This window comes from Gopherus evgoodei, chromosome 6 (assembly GCF_007399415.2).
Source record: "Gopherus evgoodei ecotype Sinaloan lineage chromosome 6, rGopEvg1_v1.p, whole genome shotgun sequence".
NCBI lineage: Eukaryota > Metazoa > Chordata > Testudines > Testudinidae > Gopherus > Gopherus evgoodei.
The window spans coordinates 44,498,772-44,511,856 of record NC_044327.1 but is presented as its reverse complement, the minus strand read 5'-3'; the positions used below and the strand labels follow the sequence as shown (position 1 = coordinate 44,511,856).

The 13,085-nt window shown below is 44.0% G+C and overlaps 1 protein-coding gene across 5 annotated transcripts in view; it reads right to left on the bottom strand.

Moving 5' to 3' along the window:
• Positions 1 to 3,171: 3,171 nt before the first annotated feature.
• The window catches only part of JAK2 (Janus kinase 2), a 145,442-nt gene continuing 135,528 nt past the window's right edge, over positions 3,172 to 13,085 (bottom strand). For all 5 annotated transcript variants that reach the window (XM_030565805.1, XM_030565804.1, XM_030565806.1 and 2 more), the window contains one exon: positions 3,172 to 8,015. In XM_030565805.1, coding sequence (XP_030421665.1) covers positions 7,908 to 8,015 — 108 coding nt within the window. In that variant the 3' untranslated portion in view covers positions 3,172 to 7,907. The remainder of the gene's footprint in view (positions 8,016 to 13,085) is intronic.

The window sequence follows — 13,085 nt, the reverse complement described above, 5'->3', positions numbered from 1 at the left end:
GAAAAGCTGCACTGTATATATTTACAAACACGCAGACTAAGTGATGTACCTGTTCCTTGTTCCAGGACTGCCTTTCAGGTTTGTTGGTGCACATCCACCTAGGCACACAGGTGAGCTACCTTTCCTCTTTCTGCCAGCTCCTGCATCTCATGGTGTAAAGGTGTAATTCAGGTGGGCTCTTGGACCAAACCATTGGAATTTTCTGTTGGAACTTTCTTAAAATTCAAGGTTGCAGACAGTCATATACGTTAACATTATAACCAGTGAAGATATAAAAAAAAAAAAAAAGGAAATCTGTCTCACCATAAAATTTGTCATAAGCATTAAGTGGAAAGATAATTCCCAACACAAGCAAGGAATATTTAGGGCTTAACCAAGGCAGGAGGTGTGGCTTGCAGAAGGTGCTGAAGTTCGTCTTTCACTATTATCCTGAGACTTTGTGAATAGTCTTTGAAGGGTTAAAGTAAACCAACTGTAATGTAAGTACTGAATTGATTAAAATTCACTCACAAATTAATGAATACTATACATTATTTAATTTATGCTCTCCATGCATACACACATTTGTTATAAGAGTGTGAGGTATTCTTACCAGGGTTCTCTCAGGATCAAGGATGATTAAGATACTGAGTATAGTTCTACTTCACCTTTATTTAAAAAAAATCCATTAAGCAACTGATTTTTGTTGGTTAGTTGAATGGTTGTTTAGACATGTTTCACCACAGATATATATTTACAAGTGATTGGGAATGGGTTACACCCAGACAAGTCATTAAGCTGAAGTGTTACGGTGTTTTCCCTTTGAACATTTAACTTAAAATTGTACATACATATTGAACATTTAAAAAAAATTTGTCTGAAAGCTAGGAACTCAAAGGTAACTCTACACCAAAACGCCACAAGTCAGATACTGAAAAGTGTGGAAATGCAGAGTTTGGAATAACCTAATCACTAACTCTTTGTCACTGGACAGTTGAGTAGTAATAACTTCATTTTCATATGCACCAATTCAGAATTACAGGAAAGCTTACAATAAAAAAATCTAAGTAATTCAAATGAAAATGTTTCAGATTAGAGTCCAGTCTCAGATTATTTTAACAGCCTGACCATGTCCCTTTAAAATTTTAGAACTAACATTCTGGCACTCCAACTTACCAATTCTTATTATTGGGGTTTGTCATCTCCTACTGTCTTACTTGTCAATGTGTACTGAACAACTAAAAAGAATTTCTTTATGCTACTAACCATATTAGATGATTAAAATAGAATTTTTAAAATTAAGGTCAAAATTTAAAAAAATAACAGTGCCTAATAAGGGGTTAGGAGCCTAATTTTAGGTAGTCTGAGAGGCTGGATGTTGAATGCATTTGAAAGGCGACCAAATAAGGTCTTGAGTCAGGACAGCACATAGTTAACTGTAAGCACACGCTTAAGCACCTTTCCTGAATAGAGATGTTTTCTTGAAGATTAGGCGCACACATTTGAAAATCTTCGCAGCAATGTACTATTTTGTTATAGAAATTAGTTACTTTATACATTTCTTTGATCTTGGACAATGAAAATACTCAAATTTCATGTCTGTATTCCATTTTCTAGTCCATTTAACATTCAGGTTCTCATGTACTTGCAAAGTTGATACAGTGCTTGCAATTCAAACACTGCAAGAAAATGTTTATTTAAAACAAGCACTTTAATGGAAACATTTCTAAAGCTTGTGTTACGAAAGCAAAGTTTGGGTCTAATATCTATATTCCTTTAATATCACTTTGTCTTGGCAGTTAGTTCACTTAGGCCTCATGTTGATCCTCTACACAGAACTGAATTTCACCTTATGCAATCTGTTTTGAGAATTCATGCATCTTCAGTCTTGTCAGGCCATATATGCAACAAGGGAGAATTTATATTTAAGAGAGGGAATATAAAAGTTGAGGTAACTATATTAGCAAAGAAAAAATATTTCAAATGGTATGGCATGTTCAGTGCACATAATTTAGTTTGCATACACTACTTTACCTTAAATCACTGTACAATTTCAAGTAACTTTTTCAATTAGTATTTGTCCCAGTATGCCGCCTTGTGGCAGGGGTTGGCACTGTGGGTGAACTCCACCTAACTTCCCCCTAACTGGGGCAACATACATTCTCTAAAAAGGGATCTGGGCCAGGGGGACCAAAAGAAACAAACATGTTAAAAATAAGTATCTCACTGAAGGAAAATTTGTAATAAACAGTTCCAGAAGCCCTTACCTCAGGACCCAATTTACAAGCTCCTCAACTCAGTCTTTGAGCCAAGCCTGCTCAGGATAGTCTTCTGGAATCTGGGACAGAGATCACCACCCATTTGCAAGCTGAATAGCTTTTAATTCCCCACTCTCTTGCTCAGCTTCCTCTTTTTGTTTTAATAGCTCAATCCTAGGGCAGAGGAGGGAACTTCCTTGATTATACTTAGGCTGTTCTGATTGTGAGCTCCTGGGCTGACCACTACAGTGGTAGTCCACTCTTTCCTTTCCTACCTTAGTTCCTCCTGTGCTGCTGACACAAATGGCAGTCCAGCTCCTCCACTGATTACGGGCACTTGCTAGTTGTGGTACTTCATCCCAGGTGATGCTCGCACATTCAATATCCTCTGTCACTGTTGTCTACCAATTCTTCCTTGGCCATCCATGCTTTCTCTTTCCTCCCTCAGGTATCCAATCCAGTGCTTGCTTAGCATGTCTTCCATCTTCCAGACTGTGTACATGTCCCAACTACCTGTGCCTTCTTTCTCTGATGATATTTTCTAGCATGTCCTGCTCTGTCAGCTCCCTTACTCTCACATTTGTTTTGTCTTTCCATGAAATGTGTAATATCCTCCTCAGCTGTCTGAGATGGGAGTCTCCAATCTCTTTTTGGCCTCTGTCATCATCCACACCCCTTCTCAATACTTTAACATCTCATTTTGATTGCCAAACACTCATGTCTCTGATCCTGCTTTCAGGTAAACTTTACGTATTTTTTCTCCTTTACACATTCCATCATAGCTGTACTGGCTCAGATAAATCCTTAGAAGTACTTCCTATCTTCCCCTACGGTTATCAGGGTAGTTGGTGGGAGGAGGTTGTTATAAAACTATATGCAAAAATTAGAAGCAGCTGATTTTTTTAAAAATCATTTTAATACTTTTTGAAATATGTCGGTACAGTTATATTCATAGAGATATACAGTAATTGGTGTCTGAAAACTATGGAAGCGTTTCTTAGATACTGTGATTTGTCCAAACTCTCATTAGCTGCTAATTTCTCTCTTTTCTGATTAGGACATAGTTTTATGGAAATTCATTCCTGTTGCTTATTACATGGACTGTTCGCAATGTTTTGGAATATACTTAAGAATGAATTTTGAAGCTAAATATATTCACAATTAGTGGACCACAGAGCAGTATTATATTTGGAAATAAAAACACACTTGTGTTTGTAAAAGACTTTTTATAATATATACTCCATTTATATTAAAATGATTTTTCTTTAAATATAAAAATCTGAAAAGCAGTAACTGTAATAAAAATTTCACTTTACTCCATAGCAGCAGTCATGTACGGGTAGGACAGAGCACTTTTTCACAACAAATCACAGCATTATAAATAACAAGAAAATGTGACAAACTGAATGCCAACTGAAGAAAGTAAAATAATTATGGCTTATCTGTTAATGCAAAGACTGTATAATGTAAAAGAAAATATCAGAGTATATACCGAGCTACTGCTACTAACAGCAACTAACTTCCTAAGTGCATTGATTTTAAAGGTTACTACATTTGGCATTAACAAGGCCAGCAAAGTCACTGCATTTGTATCCTCTTTAAAACCAACAGAACAGGTTATATTTGTGAAAGTTTTTTTCCCCGTCTGAATCAATTTTTTTTGTCCGTGAGTTCTCAGTCTTGCAAGGTGTTGCATAACTCCTGAAGGTGCTAATCACTTCTAGCTCCTAATGATTTCACTGATTACAAGATGCTCAACATCTTGCAGGATCAAGCCTTTAACACAGACAATTGTTACAATGGATTAATTTACCCCTGTCCAACTGAACAAACAAAATTTGATGTGAATTTGTAGCTTTTCTCTAAATTAAAATGGAATATAAAAAAGTAAAAAAAGAGGCTTTTAAAAATGTTTTTAATAAAATAAGAATTTCAAAACTTGTAAGTTCTAACACTACACTTTTGAAATCAAATAGAGTATGAAATCAGACATACTGTACTAGAACAAGCAAAGGGCTTTTATTCACTTGAAAACAATAGCAGTATGGAAGATCTCTTCATTGCATTACACAAATGTCCCTGAGATTTTTACATAAACAAGCTATATTCTGTCTATTAAATATTGGAAACCTACGGCGGGATCAACAAAGGGACTTGGGTGTTGCAACGCTGAGCGTCACAATCCTTATTTTTTAGAGCCTAGAAAATTACAGGAACACCACTGCGATCCACCAAGCAGTTAGGTGAGTTAGGCACCCATACAATCAACTCGGGAGAGACAGGTGCCTCAGACAGCAAGCCACAAAAGCCAGCATGCTTGGCAGAGAGCCACCTAAACTAGTCAGTGGAAGATACCAACTAGAGATGTCTGTGCTAAGCTATGCCCCACTCTCTCTTGGAGATAGGCACCAGGTTGCAGGGAGGCACCTATGTTTATGTAACAATCCATTAACAGGAACCTGCTACCTGGAGTTAGACAGCTTAGGCCCCTAAGGTGTTTCTTGAGGGAGTCAGGCACCTGCCTCACTCCACAGATAATAGCAGTGCTGGCAGGGTGGCACACACTGTATAACTTCTTAGCCAGTAGTTAGAGCACTCACCTAGGATGCGGAAGACCCAAGTTCAATCCCCCCCCTCTGCCAGAAGGGGAGAAAGAATTTGAACAGGGGTCTTCCATAGCCCAGTTGTTAGAATGCCTCTAACCACTGGGCTTATGGGACAGTCTGAGGTAAGGCTCCCTCACTCTTTCCTATTGCACTGTTGATAAATAATGATGCTTGGAACTGGGGGACTAGACTCAGGATTTCCTAGGTGCATGAGCCTGGGTCCAGTACTTAGATTTCAAATGGGACTTGAGCTGATAAGTAAGCTCTGAGCCTGCCTACTGGATCAGGACCTGCACATAACTTAGGTATTGGAATGCCTGTCTTTCCCTGGTTAGTCAATCATTCTGGGGCTCAGACAGGGGACAGGCATCTGGTCGGCTAGAATGAGGCAGCACATGGCCAAAAGAAGAAACACAGGTGCCTAGGGAACTTTTACTCTAAAAAACTTCAGTGTCGAGTGAATTCAGGTGCCTACAGAGTTTAGTAGGATTTTTTGAATCACAGTGGAGCCAAAACTGGGACTTTAAGTGCCTAAACCAGGGACGTAAGCACCTAAGTCTGGGATTTAGGTGCTTATGTACTTTCATGGATCCCACCCCTATGGGTTACTGACTGTCATACACTGCAATTTTAGATTCCTGCATTTATCATCCCAGCAATAATGCTGTTTAATGCTTGTAAAGCTAGAATATTTTGTTTGGTTACCAAAAAAACAAAACAGAACAAACGAAACAAAACCCCGACAAAACTCACCATACAAAGTTAAGACTCTACAAATGCAAAGACATCTTTTGCACAACTTATTTTAAAATCAAGTCTAAAACAATGTACAGAAATGCAACAACAGGTACTGATTTGAAAAAATGCACTTGAAAAATATATGGTGACGTTAATTTTTTTTAAATGCTGTAAGTGTTTCAAACGTGGCAACAGAAGTATAAATTATTGGTAAAATAATTTCCAGGATAGAAGGCCTGATCCTGCACTTCTTACCCTTGGCAAAATCTCCCTGGTTTTGGTCAACAAAAGATGTGCCCGTGTAAGACCTGCAGGACTGTCCCGTAGTGGCACAAAACATTCTCCTACTGGCACTGGGCTAAGCTGAACAATGGATAAGCATTGTTAGAATTGATGTACTTTTTAAAAACAATCTTCCTATAAGATTTACATTATGACGGCACTATTGTGCTCCTTAATGTTTGTGAATAATTTTCCTGTGTCTCTGATTTGCTGTCAATTTATTTAAAAATGAACATTCCACTTGACTAGAAATCTGGATCTAAGAACAAAGGTTGAGTTGTGGTGCCCCTAAAATGAGATTTGCTCAACAAAAACAAAGTTGAACAACCATTCTAACAAGGAAAGTTAGAGTTAAGTTTAGTTTATAGTCTACTGTATTATAAGAGAACAAGATCATATGGCTTGATTTAGAACACACCACATTCATTGACTTACAGCTAGAGATAATGGGGATCATGCCCCCAAGAAACATGCATGTAGGGGACACTCCATACACAGGTCTTCCTTCCCTCACAGGGTAGGGGGCCTCAGTTAACCTCAACAGATTGTAAAACCCTTCTATGTGGGTCTGCAATGGACCAGGGAGACGGAGCACATGGGTCCCCCAGAAAGGGCATTTGAGCCTGGAGCTGTATTTATCTTTTCTCTACAGCTCCTTGACATATGCTAAAGGGACTGAGGCCAGAACTACTAGAAGTACCGAGCCAAGGTACAGGGATCCTGTGCAGGTAGCTCTGGCTTCACGCAGATCCCACAGAATTCTGAGGGTGGGGCCTTGGCCTGTTTGCAGGGTGGCAAAGCCTGGTTCCTAAACCTCAGACTGATGTGGAGGAATTTCTGCATGGGAAATCTCACTGATATTTCCTTCGCCCACCTTGGGGTTTTATCAAAGGAAGGAAATAGGGGATGGGATGGTCCAACTCCATCAGCAAGCAGTTCTGGTTAGATGGCTGATAGTTTTGTTGTAAACTCCTTTTTGGAAGTGGAGGGAGAAGGGCATTGTTAATGCTAATACTGAATTGTGGATTTGGAGGTGTTTTCTATTTTTAGTTCAACCCCCAAAGCAGAATCCTTATTTATAGGTAAATTCATCATCACATGAAGGTTACGAAGTCAGAAGGACAAAAGAGCAGCATGTAGTAAGGTTAATAACATGTTTAGCATTCTCATTCTCAGAAGTGACCCACTGAAATCACTGCTTTATCTGAAGCAGCTTCAATTCCACTTGCTGCCTGTATTTTTATACAATGAGGAGAGAATCCAACACTCCCACAACAGATACATGGGGCGAACGTAGGAAAATAGATTGTGCTGTTTTTATGCTTGTCCATTTCAAAATTTGACTTTTTGGGGGGAGAGTGGTTGCTGTACAAATAGAACTAAATATTTGTTCCCTTTCCCTAAAAATATTTACAGTACATCACACAACAGCCTAACATATACCTCTGCGTGTATCGCTGGCTAATAATGGACGCAAACAGACACATTGAAAGTTGCTTAGTAAATTATCTAACCTCCTTCAATTTGTTCTACAGAGAAGCCAATTCTTCATTGACAATGAAATTATAAAACTATATTAATAAAGCACAACCCCTTGTGCAACACACTACACAGGATGCCAAGTTGCTGTACATTCAGTGTGAAAACACTAAAAATACATTCTGTGCATCTCCATCTTGGCAAGGAAATGCATTCAGTCTTTTCATCTCCCTAAAAACCCTACCAAAGTGGTAAGCCACTCTTTTTTTGCATTGCCAAGTAAGGCAAATACTGGTGATCCTAACTGACCACATATTAGGACACTGTTTAGAAAAATAATCCATTTTCTATTAAAGTATTTCACTGTCATGTCCTTGTTGTAGCAAATGTATCCTGATGAAGAAAATGAACAGAATTCCTCACAGTCTGCAGGTTCCGATAGGATAATTTGCACACACGTTTTGCCCACAATAAAGATAGATGGATGTATGTGCATAATCCACAGCAACCCAAAAGGCAGACTTTGTTCTGTGTTCATTTGTCCTCTGAACAACCTTCAGTTCTCTTATCCACCCATGTCGTCCCTTATATGATCCACTCGCACCGCAAGCTCCCTAAAGGAGGGACGCTGGCTTACGTTATTGTTCCAGCATTCTGTCATGATGGCATAAATCTGGGGAAGACATCAGAAAAGAGAGGTTACTCACCGGGTGCAGTAACTATAGTTCTTCAAGATGTGTGTCCCTATGGGTGCTCCACTGCAGATGCGGATGCACCCCACGGGCCTTTGATCAGAGGTTTTCATTAGCAGCGTCTATGTAGCCCACGTATGCATCCTTGTACCCTGAACTGAGGCTGTATCAGGCTGTGCAGGCAAACCACCCTCAGTTCTTTCTCCACCACCAAGTCTCAAAAGGAAACTTTAAAGCAGAGGGGAAAAAGAGTGGGTAAAGGAGCACCCATAGGGCCACAATCTCGAAGAAGATATGTACCAAAACCCATGTAGCAGCTCTGCAGACCTCAGATACTGGGACATTTTAAAGTAGAGCCACAGATGTAGACTATGACCTCATCAAGTGAGCTGAGACACCCGCAAGGAGTGGAATGCTGGCAGCCTTGTAACAAGCGGTAATACACCCAGAAATTCATTTCATTTGTCTTTGGGTAGAAATAGCAGATCCTTTAGAGCTATCTGCAAAGGAAACAGTCTAGGAGATTTATGAAATGATTTAGTCCTATCTAACGAGGTGAATGGAGCGCTCCATCATTAAGATGGAGCTTGATTTCCCAGTTCTTCCGTGCCTTAGGACTTGAGGGCTCAATAGCAGTGACAGTTCTGTGGGATGTGTGACTCTCCCAGACAGTGAACGTACTTACAGGGTCCACTGCTGACTGGAACAGCCTTTCTACATGCGAGGCAACATTTAAACCTCACAGGGAGGATTTCTCCAGAGGAAATAAGACAATGTTTCAATAACCAGTAATTAACTACTACTACAAAAAAAAACCTAACTAAATTAAACTAAGTAGAACAAACTCAGCAACCAGCTGAGGCACTCACAGTACTTAAGCTCCATGACAGGCAGAAGCGTTTGAGAAGGAACTGAGGATGTTCACTATGCAGCCTGATATAGCTTCGGTGTGGGGCACAAGGATACCAGCAGCGCATGTGTGGGTCAAACCGATACTGCTACTGAAAATTTCCGATCAAGGGTGTGTGGGATACATGTGCACCTGAAGTGGAGCACCCAGAGGGATTCTACTCAAAGAAGAATTAGTATTACATACATAGAAACTTCAACTGGTTTTAAATACTTGGAGTGGGTCTGTCACAGTGTAGTAGCTGCCAGAAGGGGATCTGAATTAGTCTTTTGCTTCTGAGCAATGGGGGGGTCATACTAGGCACCGACTCTCTGTTTTCTGTGGGTGCTAGACCCCCCCTGTGCCCCTGGCCACGCCCCCACTCCATTCCTTCCCTGCCTCTATTCCAACCCCTTCCCCAAAGTCCCGGCCCCAACTCTGCCCCCTCCCTGCCCCTATTCCAACTCCTTCCCCAAATCACCGCCCTGCCTCCTCCTCTGAGCACGTCATGTTCCTGCTCTTCCCCCACCCCCCGGGACTGTGCAAACAGCTGTTTGGTGATGGCCAGGGGAGAAACACTGGGAGGTAGGCAGAGGAGTGGGGATGCAGCACTGCAGCAAGTCGGTGTGGCTCCCCCCCTGCCCAGGAGAGGGAGCGCCCAGCCAGAAGCCTGAGTGGGCGGGGCTAAGGAGCGGTGAGCCCACCCCTCAGAGGGTCAGGCGACGACCTGGAAGTACAAAAGCCGGCAATCAGGGCTCAGTTGGAGCCCAGCCGCTGCCAGGAGCAGACCTGCCGCAGGGAGCTCGAGACTGGGAACCCTCTAGGGCCCAGGGCAGCCGCCCTGACTGGCCGGAACTTCCCCGCGCCCGCTACCTGGAGGGGCTGCCGGAGCTTCCCTGGCCCTGCTGTTACCCGGAGGAACCACCGGAGCAAGCCAGCCCGGACTTCCCTGAGGAACGACCGGACCCGCCACCCAGCCCTGGCCGCGAGGAGGCCATGCTGCTGGACTTCCCGGGGGGCGACCCTACGGATCAGGTAGGCCCTGAGGGGGAGGTTGGAAGTAGCCTGGGGGCAGCCGACTCCGGTCAGGCTGCAACCATATCCGAGCCTATGTCAGTGTGTTGCGGGCAGGATCCCCACTGACGCAGCAGCGGACCGTCTGCCGCTGTTAGGGCCCCGGGCTGGGACGCAGTAGAGTGGGTGGGCCTGCGTCCCAGCCCGAGGCCCTAACAGCGGGTGGCAGTCTCCCCCTCTCCCCAGTGCTCAGGCCTACAGGCCTGGGCTTATAGACTGAGCGCTTTGCTCAGCCCTGAGCCAAAAGGGCCTGAGCTTTGTGACTCTGCATTTGGTGCCTCGCCCAAACTTAGGGCTGGGCCCCTTTAGACTGTATTGCTGCTCAGCCCTGAACCAGAGGGCCTGAGCCCCTGCCCCCCCCCCTTTTGACTCTGCAGTGTTACTCAGCCCTGAACCCAGGGACCCGAGCCTTGTGACTTTGTGTTTGTCGCCCAGAACTGGAGCCAGGGGGCCTGCCTGGCCAGAGAATGTGTAGCGAGCTGGTGTGGCTCCACATCGCCTCTCGGAAAGGGTCGAGCCCCGGTCCCACACCTTCACAAGCACACTCGGGGGGTGGGGGAGGGAGAGCTTGGCTGCCACTAATTTTTCCCTGTGGGTGCTCCAGCCCCAGAGCACCCATGCAGTTGGTGCCTATGGGTCACAATGCTGCAGAGACTGAATGATCAGCTCATGTCTCACTAATCACTTTCTTTGATTCATGTAAGCAGAAGCAGTGAGTGAGGGCATCTAACTTTGTTTCTCCAGAGGAGTGATAATAATAGCAGGGCTTTGAGTTTGTGGGAAAAAAGTTGGGTAGATCCTCAAAGCAGTGAAGACCCTGTACCCATTTCCAAATGGAGTTTAAAAAAGGAATGTTCCTAAAAATATTAAAAGGTGCCAAATTTACTTTACAAGACTGACCGAAGATCAGTCTTACGAATATAACATTTCTGGATTGTGCCTTGTCTCAGCACTATAAAACTTTAAACATTCTGTGCTGTTCATAAAGACACACTGGAACTTACTTAGGGTATGTCTACACTATGGGATTATTCCGATTTTACATAAACTGGTTTTGTAAAACAGATTGTATATAAGTCGAGTGCATGCGGCCACACTAAGCACATTAATTCGGCAGTGTGCCTCCATGTACCAAAGCTAGCGTCGATTTCCGGAGCATTGCACTGTGGGTAGCTATTCCGTAGCTATCCCATAGTTCCTGCAGTCTCCCCCGCCCACTGGAATTCTGGGTTGAGATCCCAATGCAAAAACAGTGTCGCGGGTGATTCTGGGTAAATGTCGTCACTCAATCCTTCCTCCTTGAAAGCAACGGCAGACAATCATTTCACGCCCTTTTTCCCTGGCAGACGCCATAGCACGGCAACCATGGAGCCTGTTTTGCCTTGTCACTGTCACTGTATGTGTACTGGACGCTGCTGACAGATGCGGTACTGCAGGGCTAAACAGCAGCATTCATTTGCCTTTGCAAGATAGCAGAGATGGTTACCATCCCTATTGCACCGTCTGCCATGCCATTGTAAATTGGTGATGAGATGATGGTTATTAATCATTCTGTACCATCTGCTGCTGTCATGGGTGCTCCTGGCTGGCCTCGCTGAGGTCGGCCGGGGGCACATGGACAAAAATTGGAATGACTCCTCAGGTCATTCTCTTCTTTGTTTTGTCTAAAAATAGAGTCAGTCCTGCCTAGGACATGGGGAAAGTGTACTAGAGAACCAGAGAGCACAGCCGCTCCGTGTCAGAGCCCCAGAGATATCGCAGAAATGATGAGCTGCATGCCTTCTAGGAGGTGCCCCTGCAACCCCACCTGTTGCTTCCCTCCTCCCCCAAACCTTCTGGGCTACAGTGGCAGCGTCCCTCCATTTGTGTGATGAAGTAATAAAGAATGCAGGAATAAGAAACACTGACTTTTTAGTGAGATAAAATGAGGGGGAGGAAGCCTCCAGCTGCTATGGTAGTCCAGGCAGGACATTAAAGGGTGGCGAGGGAGAGGAGCCCAGCCTCCCGCTGCTATGATAGTCCAGGCAGTACAGAATCTTTTCTTTAGACAGGAAAGCGCGGGGCTGATAGAGCTCAGCCTCCAGTTGCTATGATGAAGACGGTTACCAGCCGTTCTGTACCATCTGCCGGGGATGACCGGGAGTCATTCCCATTTTTACCCAGGCGCCCCGGCCGACCTCACCGAGGCCAGCCAGGAGCGCTCACGGGCTGATGGTGACGATGGATAGCAGTCATATTGTACTGTCTGCCATCAGGAAGGGGATGCTGGTGTTCAGTGCTGCAGCACCCCGTCTACCAGCAGCATGCAGTAGACATAGGGTGACACTGAAAAAAGGCGAGAAACGTTTTTTTCCCTTTTCTTTCGGGGGGTGGTGGAAGGTGTAAATTGACGACATATACCCTGAAACACCTGGGAAAATATTTTTGACCCTTCAGGCATTGGGAGCTCAGCCAAGAATGCAAATGCTTTTCGGAGACTGCGGGGACTGTGGGATAGCTGGAGTCCTCAGTACCCCTCCCTCCCTCCATGAGCATCCATTTCATTCTTTGGCTTTCCGTTACGCTTGTCACACAGCACTGTGCTGGGGCCTCTGTTTATCATAGCCTGGAGATTTTCTCAAATGCTTTGTCATTTCGTCTTCTGTAACGGAGCTCTGATAGAACAGATTTGTCTCCCCATACAGCGATCAGATCCAGTATCTCCCGTACGGTCCATGTTGGAGCTCTTTTTGAATTTGGGACTGCATCGCCACCCGTGCTGATCAGAGCTCCACACTGGGCAAAAAGGAAATGAAATTCAAAAGTTCATGGGGCTTTTCCTGTCTACCTGGCCAGTGCATCCGAGTTCTGATTGCTTTCCAGAGCGGTCACAATGGTGCACTGTGGGATACCGCCCGGAGGCCAATACCGTTGATTCGTGGCCACACTAACCCTAATCTGACATGGCAATACCGATTTCGGCACTACTGCTCTCGTCGGGGAGGGGTACAGAAACCGGTTTAAAGAGACCTTTATATCAATATAAAGGACCTCATTGTGTGGACAGGTGCAGGGTTAAATTGGTTTAACGCTGCTAAATTTGGTTTAA